At 45.8% G+C, this 26,726-nt stretch overlaps 1 protein-coding gene across 1 annotated transcript; it reads right to left on the minus strand.

Moving 5' to 3' along the window:
* Positions 1-6,575: 6,575 nt before the first annotated feature.
* On the minus strand, positions 6,576-24,349 carry LOC132691116 (uncharacterized). Its single transcript, XM_081791437.1, has 6 exons — positions 23,971-24,349; positions 23,706-23,822; positions 22,328-22,735; positions 21,361-21,487; positions 14,269-14,364; positions 6,576-8,541 (listed from the first exon to the last, which is right to left on the minus strand). The coding sequence occupies exons 3-6, from the start codon at positions 22,514-22,516 to the stop codon at positions 6,695-6,697; spliced, it is 2,259 nt and encodes a 752-aa protein (XP_081647563.1). The 5' UTR covers positions 22,517-22,735; positions 23,706-23,822; positions 23,971-24,349; the 3' UTR covers positions 6,576-6,694.
* Between the last annotated feature and the right edge of the window lie 2,377 nt (positions 24,350-26,726).

Consider the following 26,726-nt stretch of genomic DNA (forward strand, 5'->3'; position numbering starts at 1 on the left):
TTTAAAAACAACAGAGCCTCAGGGACCTGTGGGGATAATGAAAAAAAGTAACATTCATATTGCTGACGTCCCAGAAAGGAAGCAGAAAGAGGGTGGAGCTAAACATAATACTGGAATAAATAAAGGTTGAAAATCCCCCCAAATCGGCAAAAGGCAATTTCAAAAACCTAAAGAAGCCCCAAACAGGATGAACAAAAAATTTCTACACCAGGGCACAAAATAATTAAATTTCTCAAAACTAAAGACAGAACAACATTTTAAAAGCAGCTAGAGGGAAATGACATATTATCTGTAGGGGAACAGAATGGCAGATTTCTCACCTGAAACCACAGGAGGTCTGAAGGTAGTGAAGTAACATTTTTCAAGTACTAAGAATTGCCAACCATGAACCCTACATGACATCAAAATTTCCGTCAAGGATGAGGAAATAAAGCCATTCTCAGATGAAAGAAAACAAAGAACGTGTGTCACCAGGAGACCTACCCTGAAAGAATGGCTACAGGAAATTCTCCAAACAGAAAGGAAATGAAACTTTAACGAAAGGGTAAGAAACAGGTAAACTGTTTAAAAGCCCTTCTCATGAGCTTTTAAAAATGTTTGACAGGTGCCCCTGGGTGGCTGTCAGTTGAGCACTGGACTTGGGTTCAGGTCATGATCTCGTGGTTTTGGAGTTCAAGCCCCGTGTGAGGCTTTGTGCTGACAGCTCAGAGCCTGGAGCCTGCTTCAGATTCTGTCTGTCTGTCTCTCTCCCCCCCGCCTCCACTTGTGTGCGCGTATGCGTTCTCTCTCTCACAGAAATAATAAATGAATTAACTGAAAAACTAAAATTAAAATATTAAAAAAATAAAAATGTTTGACAACTGAAACAAAAATTGTAACATCATTCAATATGGTCCTCAACACGGGAAGAGTAAACACCCAAGACAACTAAAAGAATAGTGAGCGTAAAGGGACCTAATAGAACTAAGGTTTCTACATTGCACTTAACTGGTAAATGTTGTTGAGAGGAGACTGTGATAAATTGCACATGTACATTTTAATACCTAGAGCAACAACTTAAAAATAAAAAGGAAAAAAGAAATATACCCCTAAACCACTATATGTGAATCAAAGTTGAATTCTAAAATATGTCCAGGGACCTAGAAGAAGGCAAGGAACACTTTGCCCACCCCCACAAAAACCAAAACAGCAAAACAGGAACAAGAAACGGGAAAAATTAAAAATCGAAGAAGAAAAATGACATTTAGTCCCAACATGTCAGTAACGACTTCAAGTATAAATGGTCTAACATGCCAATTAAAAGACACACTGTCAAAGTGGTAGGGGAAAAAATGCAGGATCCCTCGTATGCTACCCACAAAAAATTTACCTCAAATGTAACAATATAGGTACGTTAAAATAAAAGAGATGCACAAATATAAACCATATAAATAGTAATAAAAGTCCAGCAGTGGCTATGTTAATACCAGATAAAGTATACTTCACAGCCATGAAAATTAACAGGGACAAAGAGGGATATTAGTTACATAATGATACAAGGGTCAACATACCAAAAAAGATAGAGCCATCATAAATGTATATGCACCAAACAAGAAAACATTCCAACACACAAAGCAAAAGGTAACAGAACAGAAAGAAAGAGACAATTCCACAATTATAGTTGAGGATTTCAATGCTCCTTGTTCAGTGACTGATAGAAACACTAGGCACAAAATCAGCAAGGATATGGAAAATCTGAGTAACACCAATAACCAGCAGAATCTCACATTTATAGAACACTCCACCCAACAACAGCAGAATATATCTATATCTGTATCTATATCTATAGCTATCTATAGATATAGATCTATCTTTTTCAAGCACCCATGGAACATTTAACAAGAATGTTGTTTATGGCTCATCTGTTTGTGGGTCATAAAGTACACGTCAACAGATGTAAATGTTCTGAAATCACTCAGACCACATATGAAACTAGAAATAACAGAAAAATAATAAAATATTCCAAACACTTGGGTATTAACGAGCACCCTTCTAAATAATCCATGGGTCACAGAGGAAGTCTCCAATAGAATCAAGAATTATTTAAACTGAATGAAAGTGAATTCAAAACATATGAAAATTTCTGGGCTGGAACTCCAACAGTGATGCGGGAAATTCACAGAACCAAAGGCTTCTTACATTAAAAAAGAAAAAACAAACCCTACCATCTCAAAAAACTACATAGAGCTAAATAAAACCAGAAAAAGTAGAATAATAAACACCAGAGAAGAAACTGAGAATAGAAATAGAAAAAAATCAGTGATATAAAAAGCTAGTTTTTTGAAATAGTCAATAAAATTGATAAAATCTAAGAAGTAGAAAGAACAAATATCCATTTCTAATATCAGGAATAAAACAGGAGATATAATCATAGGTCTTCCTATCATGAAAATATTAATAAAGGAATACTTCAAACAATTCCACAATTTAGTTAGAAGACTTAGATGAAGTGGAACAACTCCTCCAGAGTTCTATCAAAACCCACCTGATATAAAATAACAACTCTCAATAGTCCTCTACCAATTAAGTTGAATGAATGTGTTATTAAAAGTATCCCAAAGATGGGGCACCTGGGTGGCTCAGTCGGTTGAGCATCCCACATCGACTCGGGTCATACTCTCACAGCTTGTGGGTTCGAGCCCCGTGTCGGGCTCTGTGCTGACAGCTCGGAGCCTGGAGCCCTGCTTCGGATTCTGTGTCTCCCTCTCTCTTTGCCCCTCCCCTGCTCGTGCTCTGTCTCTGTCTCTCTCTCTCTCTCTCAAAAATAAATAAACATTAAAAAAAAATTCTTTAAAAAAAAAAAGTATCCCAAAGAGAAATCTCCAGGCCCAAATGATTTCACTGGACAATTCTACCAGATATTTAAGTAAGAAATAACACCAATTTTATGAAATCTCATCCAGGAAAGAAAAGAAAGAAAAGAAAAAGAAAAGAAGAGGAGGAACACTTCCTAGTTCATTTTGGGAGGCACGTAATCTGCAGACACCGATAGTAGTACAAAAAAATTATACACCAATATGCTTATGATTTTAGACACAAAATTCCCCAATAGAAGATTAGCAAACAGAATGCTGCTACACTATATTTATATTCCATGACCTGGTGCAGTTTACTGCAAGGAAGCAAGGAGGCAAGGCCAGTTCAACATTCAAAACCAGTCAAAGCAATCTGTCATATCAACAGGCTACAGAAGAAAAATTACATGGTCACATCAGCCAAAGGAGAAAAAACATTTGGCAAAATTCAATACACTTTCAATGAAAGCTCTTAGTAAATTAAGAGGGTGTCTTTCCAAACTAGACAGAGAACACCTATATATATATATATGTATACATATACATATGCATATACATATATATAAAAGAGACAAACCAAAAAATAGACTCTTAATTATTGACAACAAACAGATAGTTAACAGAGGGAAGGTGGTTGGGAAGGATGTATTAGGTGAAGGGGATTAAGAGTACACTTATCTCCAGGAATGAGTAATATACGGAAATGCTGAGTCACTATATTGTACACCTGAAACTAATATAATGCTGTTTGTTTTTTTTTTTAATTTTTTTTTAATGTTTATTTATTTTCGAGAGAGACAGAGACAGAATGTGAGTGGGTTAGGGGCAGAGAGAGGGATCTGAAGCAGAATCCGAAGCAGGCTCCAGGCTCTGAGGTGTCAACACAGAGCCCAACATGGGGCTTGAACTTACAAGCCATGAGATCATGACCTGAGGCGAAGTTGGACGCTCAACTGACTGAGCCACCCAGGCGCCCCAATATAATGGTGTTTGTTAACTGCACTGGAATTAAAATTTTTTAAAAAGTAAAACAACAAAAAACCCACAGCCATCATATTTAATAATCAACACTGAATGCTTTCTTCTTAACATTACAAACTAGGCAAGTATGTCCTCTTTCACCCTTTTATTTGACATTGTACTGCAAGTTCTAGCTAGTACAATAAAGACAGAAAAGGAAATGAAAGGGATACAGATTGGGAAGAAAACAAAAGATATTTGCAATTTGCTGATAACATTATTGTTTATGAAGAAAATCCTGAGGAATCTACACAAAATTCTGCTAGAATAAGTATTCAGCAAGGTCGCAGGAGGCAAGGTCAACATATCAAAATTAATCATATTTCTCTGTAACAGTAATGTTCATGTACAAACTGGAATTAAAACCTCCATATAACATACAGTGACTCCAAAAAAAGTGCCAAAGTAAAAATCTAACAAAATATGTTCAGGATTTACAAGTGGAAAATTACAAAACGCTAGTGAAATAAACCAAAAAAGATCTAAATAAATGAAGAGACATACCATGTTCATGGTGTGAGAGTCAAAATAATAAAGATGCCAAATCTCACAGAAACGATCCATAGACTAATGTAGTGTCTATCAAATTCCCAGCAAGATGTTTCCTACATACAGACAAGCACATGATAAAGTGTTTACAGAAAGCCAAGGGAAAACATTTGATATGGAAAGCTAAATCAATTTTAAAAAAGAATAAAGGAGAAATCACTTCACCCAATTTTAAGATTTACTAAAAGCTGCAGTAATCAAGATAGTTTGGTACTGGCAGAGGTTTAGATGTACAAATCAGTGGGATAACACAGAGACTCAGAAATAGACCAACATAAATATGCCCAACAGGTTTTTGATCAAGGAATAAACATAATTCAGTGGAGGCATAGTACTGTAGTGTAGTTTTCAACCAACGGTGCCAGTCAACTGAACATCCTTAATCAAAAATACAAGAAAGAAACTCAACCTAAACCTCACATGGTAATACAAAAATGAACTTGACATGGATCAGAGATTTATATGCAAAAACGACAAAACTTTTAGGAGAAAACACAGGAGAAAGTATTCAGGACAGAGAGCTTCCTTAAGACTTCTTAGACATGACCCGAAAAGGATTAAGAGGTGCCTTCACAATAATGCCATGAATCAATGTAACAAAAATGGCTTGGTCTATGACGGCAATACAAAAGTACACCTGTGGTGATTTAGGAGGCCCTGAGGAGGGTTCAAAGTGAATGCGTGATTATTTTTACATCTTTCTGTACAGCATATTTCTTAATGTGAGGTAATACTATCACAGGTAGGTCAAAGCAAAGCAAAGCAAAACAAAACAAAACAAAAAAACCCACAAAAAAACAAAGAAGGAATTCCAAAAGACGCTGATAAAGGTACTGTTGGGGCGCCTGGGTGGCTCAGTCGGTTAAGCGTCCGACTTCAGCTCAGGTCACGATCTCGCGGTCCGTGAGTTCGAGCCCCGCATCGGGCTCTGGGCTGATGGCTCAGAGCCTGGAGCCTGCTTCCGATTCTGTGTCTCCCTCTCTCTCTGCCCCTCCCCGGTTCATGCTCTGTCTCTCTCTGTCTCAAAAATAAATGTTAAAAAAAAAAAAAAAAAAAAAAAAAAATTTAAAAAAAAAAAAAAAAAGGTACTGTTACTTACTACACTGGAAACCAAGGCCATGGAAACAACAGTGAAACTCACACACCCCTGCATGTGCACATGCCCATTTCATCTGCTAATATTCTAGTCAATTTCCTCAACAGTGAATCCTCACCCACCTTTCGTAGGATTAAAAATGGGATTCTTTCTCTCTGCTTTTCGGAGTTGCTCTTTATTTTTTTAGCTTAATTTAGCTATGTGTTTTCTTTTGTTTTGGCTCTAATTCGACCCATAGAAAACAAGTGAGGTGGACTCGGGAGAAGCCTCTCTAAATAGGATTGGAGAAGCTCAGGAACCACAATCAGAGGATTCATCTGAGAAGGTAACGCAGCTACACTGCCATCCTTGTCGTACAGAAAAATACAAAAAAACAACAGACAAGTAGATCAAGAGCACGTATAAACGGATGGTTAAGTACACCTGAAAAAAATTTTTTGCTTTTTAAAAAATCAAAGTCTTAAGAATGTGCTACAGTGGGCCCATTCATATGTACATTTTTATCTCCTGAAATGTGAGTCTTTCATAACTCAAGTTTTCATATTTCTTGTTAAGACTTATGCTACTCAAAGGTAGGGATGATGCTGTAGGACAAAGGCCTTCAATAAAGGTTTTCAAGGGACTGTGGGGTCTGGGAGGCACCTTGTCCTATGGGCGACGGCTGAATAAAGCCATCTGTGAGTGTGAAAAATCATAAACATAAACATAAAAAAAATAAAGGTTTTCCACACACCCTCAACTGTCCCAACTGTCCTGACAATGGACAGCAGTGAAGGTATATACAAGGCAAAGGGGACAAGGCTCTCTGATCTCTGAAACACCGCCCCCCCCCCCAAATAAGATAAGGAACAAGAAACTGCCATAGGCTTGTCACAGAAATATGAAAGAAACTGTGCTTGTGTTTCTCTTGTATCTCCTCCTCCTTTGTTTAAATATCCCTGAGGTAATTTTGCAGCGTAAACTGAGAAGATGGGGCCAATGGTCATGCTAAGTGCACGAGAATGACTGGATCATGCTCTTGGAGGAGTTCTCAGATGTAGAATAAGGCTCTAGGCTGGGTGAACTTCCAGTATGACTCCTCAGATGACAACCGATATCCTCCAACAGAAGGGTTTCTCTTTGGTATGAACGATCGGATTCTGAGTAAGAGGTTTCCTCAGTGGCTACATTCAAAAGTCTTTCCCCTGTGGAGCGCTTAGAGGGTGACCGAGGACTGCCCGCTCGCGAAGGGTCTCCCCACTTCTGCTGCGCTGCCCCTGACGGGGTGTCTCCCAGTATGAATCCTCTGATGCTGAGTGAGGGAGGAGCTGCGACTGAAGGCCTTTCCACACTCGCTGCATTCATAGGGCTTCTCCCCGGTGTGGATGACGGAGTGTCGGATGAGGCTTGTGCTCCAGCAGAAGGATTTCCCACACTCGACACATTCATAGGGCTTCTCTCCACTGTGAATCCGCTGGTGCCTCGTGAGCCCCGAGCGGCGGTTGAAGGCCTTCCCGCACTCAGAGCACTCGAAGGGCTTCTCCCCGGCGTGGATGCTGATGTGTCGGATGAGGTCCTTCCTAGTGCTAAAGGCTTTCCCACATTCTTTGCACTCAAAAGGTTTTTCTCCAATGTGGGCCCTTTTGTGCAAGATGAAAGTGTAGCAGTAGGTGAAGGCCTTTCCACACTCACTGCACTCATAGGGCTTCTCCCCGGTGTGGATGATGGCGTGTCGAATGAGGTTTGCCCTCTGGCAAAAGGCTTTGCCACACTGCACGCACTCATAGGGCTTCTCTCCACTGTGAATCCGCTGGTGCCTCGTGAGGTATGAGCGGCGGTTGAAGGCCTTCCCGCACTCCATGCACTCGTAGGGCTTCTCCTCAGTGTGGATGCTGAAGTGTCGGATGAGGTCTGACCGATTGCTAAAGGCTTTCCCACATTCTTTGCACTCGTAGGGTTTTTCTCCGGTGTGGGCCCTTTTGTGCAAGATGAAAGTGGAGCAGTGGGTGAAGGCCTTTCCGCACTCACCGCACACGTAGGGCTTCTCGCCGGTGTGACTCCGCTGGTGCTGCTTGAGGTGTGACCGGCGGTAGAAGGCCTTCCCACACTCCAGGCACTTGTAGGGCTTCTCCCCCGTGTGGATGACATAGTGCTGAATGAGGTCTGTGCTGTCGCAAAAGGCTTTCCCACATTCGTTGCATTCAAAGGGTCTCACTCCACTGTGAATCTGCTGGTGCCACGTGAGGTGTGAGCGGCGGTTGAAGGCCTTCCCGCACTCCAGGCACTCGAAGGGCTTCTCTCCTGTGTGGATGATGTAGTGTCGAAGGAAACCTGTCTTATCTCGGAAGGCTTTTCCACATTCTTTGCACACAAAGGGTTTCTCTCCAGTGTGGCTCCTGTTATGCAAGACTAAATTGGAGCGGTGGGTGAAGGCCTTTCCACACTCGCTGCACTTATAAGGCTTCTCCCCAGTGTGAATCCGCTGGTGCCTCGTGAGGTGCGACCTGCGGTTGAAGGCCTTCCCGCACTCCATGCACTCGTAGGGCCTCTCCCCCGTGTGGATCATGTGGTGCTGGAGGAGGTGTGTGCTCTTGCTAAAAGTTTTCCCGCACTCGGTGCATTCATAGGGCTTCACTCCAGTGTGAACCTGCTCGTGTCGAACAAGAAAGCAGTTCTTGGTAAACGCTTTCCCGCATTCCGCACACTTATAGGGACGTCTCCCTTCACGAATCAAGGGATCTTTCAGTGGTCCCCGTGAGTCACGTTCATGGAGGCCATGTCCCGCAGGGATCAGCTCCTGTACGATCCTTGAGTGTAGACGATCATCTGTCCCTAAACCATCATGTTCGGGCTTCATGTTTCCAGGGAGCTTTTCCATCAGTGGGTCTGTTCCTGGTTCCAACTGGCCTTCCAGCATTTCTGATGGCCTATCCTGACTCTTGCCTTGCCCAAGCTGGGAGTACCCTGGGGCTCGTGAAGTCATTTGCTCCCGTGGTGAGGTTTCCTCAGACAAGGCAAGGTGAGAAGGGGAAGGCTCGGTGGTCTCAGGTTTTATATTGTCACCTGAAGGGAATACAATACACAGAAGGGCCTATTAGAGATGGGAACACAGAAAAGCAAAATTGCCATTTCAGTGGGAATAAGAAAATGGAAACAGTGGCTCAGCACCTCCCATGTTTTCCAATCTCGGAAACCCCGTTTACAATTTCTTTCTTTTTGGATTCTGAACTCTTGAAACCTTTGAGAGGAAATCCAGAGGGAGAGAACCGATGGGGGACAGAGTGTCTGGAGACTAGGGACGGGCAGACAGGAATGTCGCGTGTGTGCTGGGTTTGCTCCAAGCAAGAACGTCTGCAGGTGCTATAAGAGGCCAGGATAGGAGCACCTGAGGCAGCCCATGCAGCAGCCAGGAAGAGGTCAGGGAAGCTTCCCGCACAGGGAGAGCTAGAAGCTGCTGGACAGAGAGAGTGGGAACACCATTTCGGCCTCAGTTAACAGAATGAACAAAGGCAGAGTGTTCTGAGACTCAAGGAGTGCAGCACGCCAGAGAGGGGCCTGTGAGAGTACAGCCCCCGACACGGGATTTGTGTCCTTGCAAGGGGAGACACAAGAGCGTCTGCCGTGTGAGGACAGAGAGACCGCCATCTGCAAACCAGGAAGAGGGCCCTCACCACACATCAGATCTGCCAGCACCCGGATCTTAGACTTCCGGCCTCCAGAACCGTGGATAACAAACGTTTGTTGTTAGAGCTGCCAGTCTGTGGCATTCTCGTTACAGCAGTGCAGACCGCCTAGACAGCAGGTGTGAGCAATGTTCTCGTTCTTCAGTTCAGTGATGTTAAGTACGTTATTTTCAAAAAGAAATGAATGAGCAAATACCTTGGGTAATACATCAATTAATCAAGGTCATTCATGAATCAGTGAGGACAGTGTGTCATAAGCCAAGGTTTAGGATTAATTGCAATTTGTACCTGAGGTCCACTTTAACAAAAGTTAGAGATCACAGCAGTATTACGGTTAAGATCATGGTCTTGTGGGGGCGCCTGGGTGGCTCAGTCAGTTGGGCATCTGACTTTGTTCGGCTCAGGTCATGATCTCAGTTCGTGGGTTCCAGCCCTGCATTGGGCTGTGTGCTGACAGCTCAGAGCCTGGAGCCTACTTAGGATTCTGTGTCTCCCTCTCTCTCTGCCCCCCCCCCCCCCCCCCACTGCTCATGCTCTGTCTCTCTCTCAAAAATAAACAAACATTAAAAAAAAAAAAAAAAAGATCATGGTCTTGGACCACAGAAACCCTAGGCCCAAGCCCCACAGGAACTCAGTATTAGCTCCGTGGTACCTCCCAAGGCACTCAAATTCCTTCAGCCCTCATTTTGTCTTCTCAAGAATAAAGCTAAAAAAAGAGCCTGGACTGTAGGACTCCATGACGATGGAGTGAAATCCTGCATTTGCCACGTTTGCTATGTGGACCATGTTCAGTCTGGTGCCAGACACTGAGCAAAATGTAACCCCCGTTAGCTCTAATTGTTTATCATGAGTTAGTCCCCTAACATACATCTGGGACCTAATTAGGACGTATGTAAACTGACAGTGTAAGAATGTACATACATATTAACCCTGGAGGGTATTGAAGAATAAAAAGAACGGTCCATGGGTCACCCGGGTGGCTCAGTCAGTTAAGTGTCTGACTTGGGCCCAGGTCATGTCTTGTTTGTGAGTTCGAGCCCTGCACTGGGCCCTCTGCTATCAGCACAGAGCCTGCTTTAGATCTCTGTCCCCCTCTCTCTCTGTCCCTTCCCCACTTGGGGGTGGGGGGGAGCACGGTCCATGAGAGGTGTGATGAGCCAACATTAAAGAGGCCACCAGAGTAAGGAGACAAGATAGGTCCCGGGAGATCAGGGGCAGAGACCCCAAGAAGGCCGGATGCCCACGACACAATCAGAAAAGCGTGCCATTGGGGCGCCTGGGTGGCTCAGTCGGTTAAGCGTCTGACTTCGGCTCAGGTCATGATCTCGCGGTCTGTGAGTTCGAGCCCCGCGTCGGGCTCTGTGCTGACAGCTCAGAGCCTGGAGCCCATTTCAGATTCTGTGTCTCCCTCTCTCTGACCCTCCCCCATTCATGCTCTGTCTCTCTCTCTCTCAAAAATAAACATTAAAAAAAAAAAAAATTTTTTTTAAAAAAGAAAAGCGTGCCATACGACGTGCTCACACGGTACGGAGTTTAAGTGTCTGCTCTGGAACCGGAACGCCTGGCCCACATCCTGGCTCACGTCCTGCCTGCACCAAGTGAGCAGATATGGCACAAGTTACTTAGCTGCTCCCATCTCAATCTCGTCTAAAGCACTGACAGGCTCAGCTTCTGCCTCAAAGGCCGCCCTGAAAGCTGAATTGAGACAAGACCTATAAAACGCCAGGCACAATGCCGGCCCCTGTGGGGCGTTCAGTAAACTGCGGGCCGTTACCCATTATCCTGATGGTCGCTGCCGTATTTGGAAACTGGGAGCAAAGCAGTGACCGTGTAAGGAATATTTTCCTAAGGAACATTTTCCCGTGCTGTGGTTCAGAGGAACCCCCCACGGGGCCTCAAAGAGCGAAGAGGACAATGTCGGCACTTTCATACGCGAATGGCGGGAACGTGAAAGGGGACACCATTCTGCCGAACTGCCTGGCAGTTTCCAATTGAGCCAAACTGACCCAGAAACATACCAGAGTCCGTTCCTCACAGAAATCAGTGCCTCTCGGCACCGAAACACATGACAAGAATATCCTCGGCAGCAGGAAGTTGAAAACAACAGCAATGCCTGTCAAGAGGGGAAGGGATAAATAAACGGCAGTTTTTCACACAATGAGACATCACGCTGTATCGACTGTGAAAAACTCCAACTATATGCAACCACATGAAAAGAATCTCACAGACATAATGATGATCAAGAGACAGATATACCGACAGCACACAGTGGGTTCAACACTCAAAATAAATCTATGCTGATGGTCTAAACAGGGGCTACCTCACGGAAGGGGCTGTCGAGGGCATGAGACCCTGCAAAGGTGCTGGAGATATTCTACAGTGGCCCCCCTTATCTGCGGGGGATTTGTACCAAGACCCGCCGTGGGTCCCTGAAATGATGGGTAGTATCAATCCTGTATATACTATGTTTTGTCCCTGTACATACATACCTAAAGTTTAATTTATACATTTGGCACATAAGAGATTAACAAAAAAAACTAATAATAAAATAGAACAATTTTAACAAACGCTGGAATAAAAGTTACAGAAATGTGGTCTCTATCCGAAAATATCTTATTGTACGCCACTCACCCTTCTTGTGGTGCTGTGAGATGATAAAACGCCCACATGAGGAGACGAAGGGAGGTGAATGACGCAGGCGTGTGACACAGCATTAGGCTACTATTGACCTTCTGCTGATATATCAGAAGGACCATCACCTGCTTTTGGACCGTGGTTGCCCACGGGTAACTGAAACCGCAGAAAGCGAAACCACAGATCAGGGGCACTGTGGTATATATTAGCGTAACGGTGGTGATGTGGGTTTATACGTATACAAAGATTCGTCAAGCTGACCTCTTAAGGCTTTTAAGCAACACAGCATATGAGTTATATCTCATTCAAAAAGTTCAAGAAAATAATCATTAATGGGAGGTATGGAACAAAAATGTAGACATCTCTCGGAAGAATGAGACAACTTTGGGGCACCTGGGTGGCTCAGTTGGTTAAGCATCCGACTTTGGCTCAGGTCACGATCTCACTGTTCATGGGTTCGAGCCCCATGTCAGGCTCTGTGCTGACAGCTCAAAGCCTGGAGTCTGCTTCAGACTCTGTGTCTCCCTCTCTCTCTGCCCGTTCCCCCGCTCGTGCTCTGTTTCTCTCTCTCTCTCTCAAAAAAATGAATGAACATTAAAAAAAAAAAAGAATGAGACAACTTTTCCAAGATTGGTTATACAGGGAAAGTGGAGTTGATGTCAGTGTGCAGACACGGGAGAGGCATAAGCCTTTGTAATTTACTTTCCCTAAGCGTGAGGCAACCGAGCATATTTTTATGTTGAGCAGAGATTAGATAAAGTTGAAGAGGCAGAAAATACGTGAAGAAGCAAGTGCCCTAAAAAGGTGTGATCTGGACTTAGTGCAGGAACTAAGGTCGAGCTCCACGAGGGGGCAGGATGGGGAGGTTCACACAGAGATTTCTATCCATGTATAAGGGTTGGAGATCAAGCAACAGAAGAACACAGACGACTTTCACCATGAAAATGTGCTGAGACATCACTGGTGGGTGGGGGGGCCGGCGAAGGTCTAGAACAAGGTCCAAGCGGCTGGGGGGGCCAGTGTGGGAGGCAGCACAGATCAGAGGCATGCAGCAGACGCAGGGAGACCGGCTGGACTTAGGTGTGTGGGGACAGGTCAGGGGTAGCAGGGGAGGCAGTGGAGACACGTGCGTGAAATGGACAGGATGTCTGGATGTGGGGGCTGGTGGAGACGGAAGGGTTGAGGAGTGACTTAAAGTGGCACCCAGCCTTGTGACCTGCACGGGAGGTGGGAGGAGAGGGAAAAATCACGAGCTCCCTCTCAGGCATGGTGAGCTGAAGTGTCTTTTGCACATTCGCAGACGTGAGACCGGGGACAAGGGCAAAGGTGTGGAACAGACTCTGAAGGGCTGAATAGACCAAGGGACCACGAGAGGGGAGAGCCTGGCTCTGCGGTGGCACCAGTCAGCACACCTGATGTCCCGAGGGCCTCACCGGCCCACATTTGGGGAAGAGAAGGTGAGGTGTTGGTGAAGTGTTACCTTGAAGCTTAAGCGAACAGGAGGGGTGCTAAGATATGGAGCCCGGGAGTGCTTCTGAGTGTCTAACGGACCCTTGGAGAATGGTGGAGAAGGTGGGAAAGGGTGAGACGCAGAGGACAGCTAGTCTCCTTGCACTTCAGAAGGCAACTTGAACTACTATCATTATTCACGAGGACTCATACTGTGACGTAAGTAGCACTAACAGCTTACCTTTGCTGAGCCATTCGTGCCCTGTAGGTCAGGGCCAGTGTGAACCAGCGTCACATGCAATCTGGTACGTCCTCAAACAATCCAGTGATATAGAAGCTATTATTGCTAGCAGTTTTCAGGAGCAGACTACACTCACCAAACCATTGGCTCCTCTCCACGGACACACAGTTCAGCCTCATTTCCCAGAGCCAGGCACCAAAGTGCAGCCAGATCGAATGTGAGGAGAAATAGTGGGTATGACACCTCCCTTTCTTCTCTGATTTCCCTTCTGCTAGCCGGAAGGTGGCAGGTCAACCTGAAAGTCTCATGTTGATGACAGGAGGTAGCTGGGTCCCTGAGTAACTGTGTGGCACACAGCTGCAGGTGGACCCACACAGTCCTTCGGTGAGAAAAGTACTTTTCATATGCTGAGCCCCCAAGATTCTGGAATACACCTGTTAGAGCAGCTGGGTTACAGTGGCTGAACTGACATGAAGGCACTGTGAGATGACGCACCTTTCTTGCGGCCACAGGGTTGTGGCATGTCACAGCTAGTTTTTAAGCCCAAGCAACCAGAGCCAAGAGCCCGAACTTCTTACCTAATAGGCCCCACACCTCCCCAGGAGTGCTGGACATTGTGATAGGGTGCCGGGAACGGGTGGAAAGACCTCAGGTTACAAGGCTCCGTGCATCGTAAGCCTTGAGAGAGGCCACAACAGTAAAACTTCCACAAACTCCAGGGACAGTCTACTCTGCCGTCTACAAGCTGCCAGGACCCCCACCTGGCCAGCTGTTGGCACCCACCTGGGAAGTTGCTAGAGGAGAGGCCTCTCTGCAGTGTCCATAACTCTGGGCTCCGCTCCAGTGGGTAGATCTGCTCTGGTTTGGGTAGAGGACAGCCTGTTTACGGAGAAAGAAAGAGGACGTGGAGATTCTGGTGAGAAGAAATAAATCTAGACTGGGACATCAGAATTTGGAGAAGGCCTCAGAGTGAAGCTGCTCCCATCCATGCAAATAAAATGATGTGACCTGGAAACGAGCTGCATAAAACACTGTCATTGGGCCCCAAAGACTGTAGACATTAGCATCGGCTCCAAAGAATGCACCAATTCCCTTTGATCCCCATCCTGTAGAATCGCAATGCTGTTTAGACCTATCTCCTGAAGGTGCTTTCTAATTAATCCAGTCAGGGGCCTCGACCTCCCTGTGCGTCAGCCAATACCTGGTGAGCTTCGCTGCTACCACTGCCTAATTTACACAAAATATCTGGGGTGAGGCCTTGGCATCAAGAGATTTTAAACACTTCCCAGGATGATGGCACCCCACCTAGTAGGTTCATTTCCCCAGTGGCATCTCTGATCATAGACAGTCAGGTAGGCGGAGTGGCTGGGTACTCTGAGCAGAGAGACAGGTTATTCCAGGCAGAAAGACTAGAATGCAAATACAGGAACAAGGACAACAAATAGAATACAGTGACAAATATCGTAAATATTAACCCCTCTGTATCAATATCACTTGGAACGTCTGTTTTTTTTTCTAAATGCTCCAATTATAAGACAGAGATGGTCAGAATGGATAAAAAAATAAGACCCAACTACAGATCGTCTATAAAAAACCCACTGTAAATAAAAAGATACATGTTGAAAGTAAATGGATGGAGGAAAATATACTAATACGTTATCAGAATACGCTAACACTAGTCAAAAGAAAGCAGGCAGACCTGTATTAATTTCAGACAGGGAAGACCTCAAAGCAAGGAAAATTACCAGGGATGAAGAAAGCATTATGTAATGATAAACGGGTTAGTTTGCTAAGAAGACTCGGGGCACCTGGGTGGCGCAGTCGGTTAAGCGTCCGACTTCAGCCAGGTCACGATCTCACAGTCCGTGAGTTCGAGCCCCGCGTCGGGCTCTGGGCTGATGGCTCGGAGCCTGGAGCCTGTTTCCGATTCTGTGTCTCCCTCTCTCTCTGTCCCTCCCCCGTTCATGCTCTGTCTCTCTCTGTCCCAAAAATAAAATAAACGTTGAAAAAAAAAATTTTTTTTAAAAATAAAAAGAAGACATAAAATTCCTTAATCTGTATGTGTCTGCCATCAAACTATATGAGGCAAAAACTGACAGAATGACAAGGAGAAATAGATGAATCCCCTATCAAAGTTGGAGACTACACTACTCCTCTACCAGAAATGGACAGATCCGGGGCGCCTGGGTGACTTAGTTGGTTGAGCATCCGACTCTTGGTTTCTGCTCAGGTCATGATCTCGCAGTTTCATGATTTTGAGCCCCGTGTCAGGCTCTGCGTTGCCAGTGTGAAGCCTGCTTGAGATTCTCTCTCTCTCCCTCTCTCTCTGCCCCGCTGTCTCTCTCCCAAAGTAAATAATACATAAACTTAAAAAAAAAAAAAAAGTAATGGACAGATCCAACAGGCAGACAATTAATAATGCCATAGTTGAACTGAACAATCCCATCAATTACCTGGATATAACTGACATCTGTAGACTACTGCATCCCAAAACAGAATACACATTCTTCTCTCACACGGGACATTCACCATAACAGATTATATTGTGGGCCATAAAACACACCTTAACCAAAACTTAAAAAGAACAGAAATCATATAATGTCTGCTCTCAGACCACAAAGTAATTAACTAGAAATTAATAATAGAAAGATAACCGGAAAATCCCCAAATAGGTAAAGATTAAACAGCACATTTTTAAATAACATGTGGGTCTAAGAAGCAATCTCAAGAAAGTAAAAAATATTTTGAACTAAATGAAAACCAAAATAGAGGATGCCTCTGTGGCTCAGTTGGAAGAGCATGTGACTCTTGATCTTGGGGTCATGAATTTGAGCCCCATGTTGAGTGTAGAGATTACTGAAGAAAAAAAACAACAAAAAACTTCAAACCAAATAAACATAAAAAAATAAAAAATACAACTTAGCAAAATTGTGGAACGCAGCAATGCAGTGCTTAGCAGTAAATTTATAACATAAAAATATTTTTTTTAAAGAAAGATCTAAAGTTAATTATATAAATTTCCACCTTAGGAGACTAGAAGAACAAATAAAGTGCTAAGTAAACACTACAAAAGAAATAAGAATTAGAGCGGAAATTAATGAAACTGAAAACAGAAAACAGAGGGGCGCCTGGGTGGCTCAGTCAGTTAAGCGTCAGACTTCAGCTCAGGTCACGATCTCACGGTCCGTGAGTTCCAGCCCCGTGTCGGGCTCTGTGCTGATGGCTCAGAGCCTGAAGCCTGTTTCAGATTCTTTGTCTCCCTCTCTCTCTGCCCCTCCCCCGTTCATGCTCTGTCTCTCTCTGTCTCAAAAATAAATAAACGTTAAAAAAAATTTTTTTGAAAAAAAGAAAACAGAAAACAGAGAAAAATCAACAAAACAAAAATCTGGTTCTTTAAAAAGATCATTAAAATGGATAAGCCTCTAGCCAGGCTAACTGAAGAAAAAAAAAAAAAAAAGAGAGAGAACACAAATTACAGATCCTATGGACATTAATAGGATATTAAAAGGGGTGCCTGGGTGGCTCAGTTAGTTAAGCATCTGACTTTAGTTCAGATCATGATCTTGTGCTTTGTGAGTTCGAGCCCCACGTTGGGCTCTGCTAACAGCTTGGAGCCTGGAGCCTGCTTCAGATTCTGTGTCTCCCTCTCTCCCTGTCCCTCCCCTGCTTATGCTCTGTCTCTGTCTCTCAAAAATAAACAAACATGAAAAAAAAATTTTTTAAAGGACTTTAAAAGAATACCATCAACCACTCTATGCTCACAAATTCAATAACTGAGATGAATGCACTAATCACTTGACACAATGTGCTAAAACTCACACAAGAAGAAACAGACAATCCGAGTAGGTGTATATCTATTAAGGAAATTGAATCAAAAGTTAATAACCTTCCAAAAAACAAAGCACGAGGCCCAGTTGGGTTCACTGGTGACTTCTACCAAAACCTGAAAGAAGAAATTATACCAATTCCCTACAATCTCTCCCAGAGACAGAAGCAGAGGGAATATTTCCTAATTCAGTATGTAAGGCCAGCATTACCTAGTATCAAATAAAGACATCACAGAAAAGTATACACAATATGTCTCATGAACATAGATGAAAAAAAAAAAATCCTCCACAAAATATTAACAAATCAAACCCAACAGTGTATAAAGAGATGATATATCACAACCAAGTGGGATTTATCCCAGATATACAAACCTGACTCAAAATTTAAAAATTAATTAACATAATCCATCACAGCAACAGGCTAAAGAAGAAAAATCAAACTATCATATTGATAATGCAGAAAAGCATTTGATAAAATCCAACATCCATTCATGTTTCAGAGTTAAAAAAAAAACAAAAAACCTCTGGGGAGCCTGTGTGACTCAGCTGGTTAAATGTCTGACTCCTGACTTTGGTTCAGATCATGATCTCAGTTAGTGGGATCGAGCCCTGCATCTGGCTCTGTGCTGACAACACAGAGGCTGCTTGGGATTCTCTGTCTCTCTCCCCCACTCGTGCTCTCTCTCTCTTTCTCTCGAAATGAAAAAATAAATTTAAAAAAATACATAAGAAAAAAAAAGAACTCTAAGCAAAAGCGGAATGGAGGTAAATTTCCTCAACTTGATAAACATCTACAAAAATACTGGAAGTATTAGGTAATGTGACAAGAAAATGTAATAAGACAAAAAAAAAAGGTACACATAACTTTACCATAAGATCCTTATTTACCCAAAAGTCCACATAAAAGCTTATACATGGATATTTACAACAGCTTAATAGTTAATTGCCAAAATTTGGAAGCAACTGAGACTTTCTCCAGCAGGTAAATGGATACACTGTGGTACATCTAGAAAATGGAGTATGCAGCACTAAAAATAAATGAGCTATCAAGCCATAGAAAGACACTGAGAAACCTTAAATGCACATTACTAAATGAAAGAAGTCAATCTGAAAAGGCTACATACTGTATGATTCCAACTACAAGACATTCTGGAAAACACAAATGGGGATAGTAAAAAGATCAGGGGTTAATGAAGCGGAGCAGGAGAAGGGACGAATAGGCAGAGCAAAGAGGATTTTGAGCACAGTGAAAATACTCTGCATGATACTATAATGATGGAAACGTGTCATTACACATTTGTCCAAACCCACAGAATGCACAACACAAGGAGTGACCCCTAATGTAAACTATGGACTTTCGGGGACTATGAGGTCAGTGTAGGTTCACTGACTGTAACAAAAGCACCACTCTGGGAGAAATGTTGATAATGTGGGAGGCTGTGCAGGTGTGGAGGAAGGGGGTTTATGGGGAATCTCTCAATTTTGCTATGAACCTGAAATTGCTCTTTAAAAAGTCTTTTTTTTTTAACGTTTATTTATTTTTGAGACAGAGAGAGACAGAGCATAAACGGGGGAGGGGCAGAGAGAGAGGGAGACACAGAATCGGAAGCAGGCTCCAGGCTCCGAGCCGTCAGCCCAGAGCCCGACGCGGGGCTCGAACTCACGGACCGCGAGATCGTGACCTGGCTGAAGTCGGACGCTTAACTGACTGAGCCACCCAGGCACCCCTAAAAAGTCTTCAAAAAAAAAAAAAAAAAAAAAAAAAAACTAGGGGCACCTGGGTGGCTCAGTCAGTTAAGTGTCTGACTCTGGATTTTGGCTCAGGTCATGATCTCACGGTTTTCAAGTTTGAGCCCCAAATCGTGCTCCATGCTGACAGTGTGAAGCCTGCTTGGGATTCTCTCTCCCTCCCTCTCTCTGCCCCTCCCCAACTCTCTCAAAAATAAACTTAAGGGGCGCCTGGGTGGCGCAGTCGGTTAAGCGTCCGACTTCAGCCAGGTCACGATCTCACGGTCCGTGAGTTCGAGCCCCGCGTCAGGCTCTGGGCTGATGGCTCGGAGCCTGGAGCCTGCTTCCGATTCTGTGTCTCCCTCTCTCTCTCTGCCCCTCCCCCGTTCATGCTCTGTCTCTCTCCCAAAAATAAATAAAAAACGTTGAAAAAAAAAATTAAAAAAAAAAAAAAAATAAATAAACTTAAAAACAAAACAAAACACTAATATTTATAGGATGTAACCATATCCCAAGGGACTGTGCCAAGCAATTTAAATGCAGTATGTTCTTAAAACATAGAATTAAATTTATGTACTAACTTAGAAAATAAATGACATTTAAAATATTGAGCCTTGGGTCCCTGGGTGGCTCAGTCAGTTGGATGTCTGACTCTTGATTTCGGCTCAGGTCATGATCTCACCATTCATGAGTTTGAGCTCCACGTCGGGCTCCATGCTGACGGGGTGGAACCTGCTTAGGATTCTCTCTCTCTCCCTCCCTCTCTGCCCCTCCTGTGTTCTCTCTCTTTCTCAAAATAAATGAATAAACTTCACAAAAAGATAAAATAAAATATTGAGGCTTTTCACTCAAAAGTGTCTTCATTGAGCGAAGTCTTTTTTAGGTCCTAAGCAAAGGATTCTGTTGTTCTTCCAGCGAACATAAAAAATTCTAATTTAGGATTTCCTTACAGCCTCCACACGAAGTAAACACTGTGACTGGCACCATTTATAGACGAAGAAACCGAGATCAGGCAGATTTGCTGAAACCGTGGAACTGGTAAAAGGCTGAGCCAAGATGGATCAGGGTCTGTGTAGTCGTGTCTGGCATCTGGCCTCTTTGACTACAAAGCTATACAACACTGTTCCAGAAGATGCTGAGTGCAAGTATGAGGGTGAAGACCAGACAATGAGAACGATGATGACATGAGAACAGTACTGGTGGCAGCGAGGGTCACAATCGCTAAAGCCGCACATCGCAAGATATCACCAGACACTGTTCTGAGCCATTTGACCTTCACGACAGCCCTGTGAAACAGAGGTGCTATATTACTTCATTTTAGCTGAGATCACGAGGCACAGAGCGGTTCAGTACCCGGTCCAGAAACACAGAGCTCATAAGCCACAGAGCGGGGACTGAACAGTAAGGGTCTGGCACCAGACCCTGGTCTCCTAAGCACTATACGAAGAAGGAAGCAGCCGTGTGGGGCCAGCAACCTCAGCCCAAGGAGGCTGAAACAGTGACAGGGGGATGTGAGCAGGAGGCCTCAATCCTCAGGAAACACGGGCCAGAGAGAGAGACAGACTTGATGACGCTAGACAGTGCTTCAGGAACCACTAAAAACAAAAAATTGGGACTCCCACTCAGTCGTGTGGTCAAATAGGGACGCTTGCACAGACATAAACGGCATCTATCCTCCTCAACATTTCACAAAAGAAAGAACCTTTCGCAACGAAGAGGGGTCTTTTAAATTGAACAGATTAAGCTTTAGAGGGACTCGTTGCAGTGGCCCTATTTTCCTCACTTGCCGAAGATGGCATGTCGGGAGAATTAAACGAATGAAGAGGAACAGTATCCGCATACAAGAAGAGTAGAGACACGGAACATGGGGCCTCACACCGCAAGGACTGGGTGACCGCTTCCTGCTGCCAAACAGCTGTGGCAGAAAAAAACACTGTGAAAAAACAGAGACACAGGCAGACCCACGGAGAGGTCAGGACGAAAGCCCCGGAAGCCAGGGCATAATCGTGCTTCTCGAAGTTGCTGGATCAGTCCCTCAAGGGGCACAGCGGGCATTCCTTCCTGTGGGTTCCGTGAGACACCCCCATTTCCTCCCAACACACCCTTCTTTGGCTGTGACCAAAAGCCAACTATGTTCTCGCCTCACCCTCCCTCCCACACAGAAGAGCAGGCAGGAAGAGGGGAGTCTAGAAAATCACCGAAGCTGTGGGGAGGAGGGAGGCAGGCTACAGAGGCCTTCTCGACCAGCCAGGCCTGGAGCCAGAGAGTGGAGGGAAGGAGGTGATGGGTCTCCCACACGGCAGGAGGAGGGAGGCCTCACCCAGAGAGACCAGGAGCCTGCAGGTTTCCAGCATCACCTCCTGGTACAGGGTCCTCTGGGCCGGGTCCAGCTGCCCCCACTCCTCCTGGGTAAAAGTCACGGCCACATCATCGAAGGTCAGCAGCATCTGAAAAGTCAAATAGAGGCAGCTGTGTTTGTCCTAGGGCTACTGACGGGAACCAGAGCCCATCTCTCTTGGTGGCAAGGGAGCAGAGAGACCAAACGGCCGCTGAGGGTTGAGCTCTGTGCTGGCCTCAAGGACTCCGAGATGCTGCTTTGCCTTGATTACAGCAGCGCGGGAGCCAGGAGCCTCCCACGTGGGAGCCCAGGGAGAATGACGCAAGGTCAGGACCTTCCTGTGTGGACTGCGAGACACAGCATGGCAAGGGCTCCGAGACGCCAGATGAATGGGAGAGAGCACTGAAAACAGCAGCAATGATAGTTACAGAATAATCCCCGAGACTCACTGGTCTCCACAGTGTGCCTGCCTCGCGCAGACGCTCTGCCTGTCTCCTTAAAGGGAACAAAAGTCATACTCCTGAGGTGTGAATCCTCTTAAAATCAACACTTGCCTGGCATGTGAACTTGGGAGCCTCAATTCCTGGGTCAATACAGTAATTATCACTCGGTGGTAGCAGTTTTGAAAATTAATGAAAAAAAGATATTCGTAAAAGCAGCACTGGACGACTGACCACAGCCTGAGGTCGTATCATTATCACCCTCATGCCAGTCAGGGCCCTAAGTTTACATGTGGTATGAGCAGAGGCAGGATTTGAACTGAGGTCCCTCTGGTCTATGGTCTAACTGCACAATCTTGACACTCCTCCATTAGCAAAGGAGTTAATGCAGATGTGAAGCATTTCACATAAATCCCCAGTCACAGTCATTTCGGCAAACATTGAACATAATTTCTGTGGACAAGGGCAGAGGAGCGAGCTCATCATCAGCCACCTTACAGGACAGTCACCTGAGGTGGTGGCACCTGCTTGGGAAGGGGCAGGGCCCGGATCAGGTGCCAACGCCTTCTGCTCCTCAGACTGCCAAGGAGAATCCACAATGAGCCATTGTTTCTTTTTCCTACTGGAGTCTTCTTTCCTTTCCTTTGGCGACTCTGCCGGAACTCAAACCCGCCTGCCTGGGTCCTCGCGGCACCCATCCCTGAGGAAAGACTACTTCAGGCCCAGAGAACGGAAGCTGCTGAGGACGATGCAAGCAGGCTGCGGCCATGAGAACAGCCTCCGATTTACATCTGTCTGTCCTGGCAGAGTGTACGACGGAACAGTCAGCAAATGATCACAGAGGCTGGCCCTCCCAGGTAGGTCTCGACAGATGGGGACGGGGGGCCACGGAAATCACACAGGTCTTCTGGGGACTCCTGAAACAAATATACCTTTTTTTGTCCACACGCTTCCACCTGCTGAAATGCCATATTCCCACCTTCTGCCCAAACTGCCTACTCCAAGGAAGCCTGCTTGGCTTGCAATGTTTCCGTGTCACTGCCAGGTATCCCTATATGCGTTTTGTACAGAAGGGGGTACAAATACAGGCTGTGGTGGCTGACACACTGATTGTTTCTGCTACTTAAGAGCAGCAGGGAGGGGCGCCTGGGTGTCTGCCGGTTGAGTGTCTGACTTCAACTCAGGTCATGATCTCAAGGTTTGTGAGTTTGAGCCCCACATCTGGCTTGCTGCTGTCAGCACGGAGCCCACTTCGGATCCTCTGTCCCCCTCTCTGCCCCTCCCTGGCTCGCACTCTCTCTCTCTCTCTCAAACATAAGCAAAACATTAAAAAGAAAAAAGAGCTGCAGTGAATTTGGGCAAATAACTGAACTCTCTAAGCCTCAAGTTGTTTTCACTCAAAACAGCAATACTAACAGAACTTAACTCAGAGGAGGTGAGGATTAAAAGAGGTGAAATGTTAGGTCTGCCCTTCAACCCACAGCAAAAATTAACCAACGCCAGCGATTATGGTTCCTCTGCCACTGTTTTCTCTTTGCTCCCACAACATCCCAGACATATTCAACCAGGAACCCTTATTTAATTTTGCCAGGTTTCCTACACAAAAATGCCAGATGATGGTCAAGCAGGGAAGGGGCCACTTCGGCCTGAACTGCTGGGAGAGTTCTGTCCAAATGCGTGACATCTGAGCAGAGGCCAGAAGGATGTGAGAGGAAGACCCCCCCTCCCTCCCGCCAGAGTCAAAGGGGCAGAATCGCGGGCACAGGGCAGGGCAAGGACAAGGGCTGGGGGATGAACTCAGCATGGTCAGGCTGCTGTGTCCGGAGAACCGCGCCCCCGGGTAAGAAGGCAAAGTCGAGGAGGTCGGCGGGAGGGCCGGGTGGGCACCTGCAGGTCCCGGGGCGGGCTGGATCTGTGAGTGACGGACGCCCGCGGAAGGAAGCATCACTTTCACCTTCCCGGCACTGACCAAACACTTGTCGGAACTCCGGCACTGCCGCAGGACTACGGACAATAAAACGACAAGCTAGCGACGCGCGCTGTACACAAACGACAGGGAGAAAAGGCAAGCGAACGGCTTCCTAGCCTCCGGCTGCCCAGGAGCCCTCTCCGCAGCAGACAGGCTGCAATACCCACAGCGTCGTCCACTCACCCGCGCAGGGGCCATCCACGCCGCCGCCATCGTGGGACCCTGTGCACAGAGCGGGGCCCGGGGAGGGGGTGGCGGCCGAGGGGCCCCAGAGCGGGGCGAGCTCGGCTGACGGTCTCACTCCCAGCCTCAGTTTCCCCGCTGTGAAGCGCGCTCGAGGCCCAGGGCTGCAGGGACAGCAGGCGCTCACGTGACACCCCGTTATAGAGAATGAGGGGCGGGTATCAGGCTCGTACAAGGACGCGGAGGTAAGACCCACGCTCCACACCGCCTTCTCCGCTCGCGCCTCATAAAGGCGCCCTGCCCACCACTGCTCGAAGCCGCACAGACCGGTACTACCCACCCGGCACCGGCGGATGACGTTCGCCTCCACGGAGCAGGAAGTCCCGCCCCCGCCGGGGCGGGCCGCAGGAAACGCCCCTGTCCTGAGCTGTCATTGGCCCAGCGCGCGCGGACACGCGGTGTACAGCCTTCTGGGAATTGTGGTTTTGTCCCTGAAAGCAGCGGCGGTGGGGAGCTTCCCGAGCCTGTCTCCTCCAGTGGAAGAGTGCGCGAGGCCGAGTACCGCCTCAGACCTGCATCTTCACAGTGGGGCCGAGGGACGGGCGCGAAGCGGTCCTTCACGTGCCCGGGGAAATCGAGGCTCCGGGGGCCGGGACGTCCGCCCGGGGTCGGGGCACGTGACACGTCGGGGACCGAGGTCTTCGGCTCAGCTCGGGACTTCCGCGTGCTCCTCACCTCCTCGCGATCCTCCTGGAGGGAGCCGGGCACACAAGCCTTAAGAGTAGCGAGCGCCAGGACGCAGACGCCAGAAGCCCTCCCTCCCAGGCGGCGCATGCGCATCCCCTGGCCCCTCGCGGGCTCTGTCTAGCACCAGCTGCACGTGCTGTGGGGCCTTGACGCCAGCTGGTGAGCGAGGCCGGAGGTGGACGCAGGGGTCGAGCACCGGCACTTTGACCTGTGTCTCATCGCTGGCCCAGGGGTCGTGCATGGATCTGCAAATTCGGGAGTTGTTAGCGAACAGGGTTATCTCCAGTCTCAAGAAAAGCCTGAGAATAGAGAAAGGAATGGGCAGGGGCGAACCCAGAACCAACCCAGCATTAAATAGGTGCAGACAAGAAACCAACAGTCATGTTAGGAATCCTAACAATCCTTCGAGAATATATTACAAAAAACTTAAAAGTCATCGTTGGTTACTTATTTGTGTGTGTGTGTGTGTTTTCTTGTGACAAGGTGAGAAAATAAAACGCAGCTTCCAATGAATATACACAGTTATAAAAATGGAAACAGGGTGTGTATTTGACCCTGCTGTTCTGTCACAATTACTAAACACATCACCAAGGAGTAGACCTCCACATTATTTTTCCCCCATGTGTAAAAAAGCGAATCACAACACACAGATTTCTTTCTTTTTAAATGTTTGTTTACTTTTGAGAGAGAGACAGAGCAAGCAAGGGAGGGGCAGAAAGAGAGAGAGAGAATCCCAAGCACCCTCTGTGCTGTTAGCCCAGTGCGGGGCTTGATCTCACGAACCAAGAGATCGTGACCTGAGCCGAAATCCAGCCAGAGACTTAACCGACTGAGCTACCCCGGCACCCCAACACACATATTTCTTGTAAGTACTTATGTTTATTTGTTTTTTGAAGAAACAAGAATTAGTAGTGCTCTTACATAAATGGGTACAGGGAGATAAGAGAAACCTTCCTACAGAATTCCGAGTAACATATAGATAGCCTTATTTCAGATGGTGGAGTTTCATTCCCTTGAATTGGCTGGACTTAGTGACTAAGGATGAAAAGAAGAAAAGGGTAAGTTGACAGCAAAGGAAATGGGTACACACCACCCTTACCGAGTGAGCAAGGTTAGCAGCATTAGTGATGTCCTGCTGACACCATGTACCACATAGTATGATGCAACAAAACTGTTCACTACTGTGATGTCCTTCCCCCAGACTCACCACTTTACTCATAAAAAAATCAGATAAGTGCGAATTGAGGAACATTGTATAAAATGTCCAATGAAAACTCATCAAAAGTGTTGGGATCATGAAAAACAAGTGTAACAAAGTAACTTGATTAAGTGCAACCTGGTGTCCTGGAATGGGATCTTGCAACACAAGGACATTAGTGGAGGGAAAAAAATGGTAAAATCCAAATAATTTGTAAACAATGTTCTATCAATGTCAATTTCTTAGCTTTGACAAATGTACCATATATCTGCATAATACATGAGGTGAAGCTGGGGTGGAAGTTACATAGAATGGGAAATACATACTTGCCACTTTACAGTAAATCTAAAATTATTATTTTTTTTTTTTAATTTTTTTTTCAACGTTTTTTATTTATTTTTGGGACAGAGAGAGACAGAGCATGAACGGGGGAGGGGCAGTGAGAGAGGGAGACACAGAATCGGAAACAGGCTCCAGGCTCCGAGCCATCAGCCCAGGGCCCGACGCGGGGCTCGAACTCACGGACCGCGAGATCGTGACCTGGCTGAAGTCGGACGCTCAACCGACTGCGCCACCCAGGCGCCCCTAAATCTAAAATTATTTAAAAATAAAAATTTAAAAATTTAAAAATAAAAAAGAGCAAGGAGGGACTTCTAGCTTGACAACAGGAGTAGTTATGTGGACTCATTCCCTAGTGAAACTGGTGGAAAAAATTTAAGCGAACAAAAACCAAAACATACAAGATTTAATATCTCTGGAAATGGATGTACAACAACAAGGTTATACAACGAATGAAGAACATTTGTTCAAG

This window comes from Panthera onca, chromosome E2 (assembly GCF_046562875.1).
Source record: "Panthera onca isolate mPanOnc1 chromosome E2, mPanOnc1 haplotype 2, whole genome shotgun sequence".
Taxonomy (NCBI): domain Eukaryota; kingdom Metazoa; phylum Chordata; class Mammalia; order Carnivora; family Felidae; genus Panthera; species Panthera onca.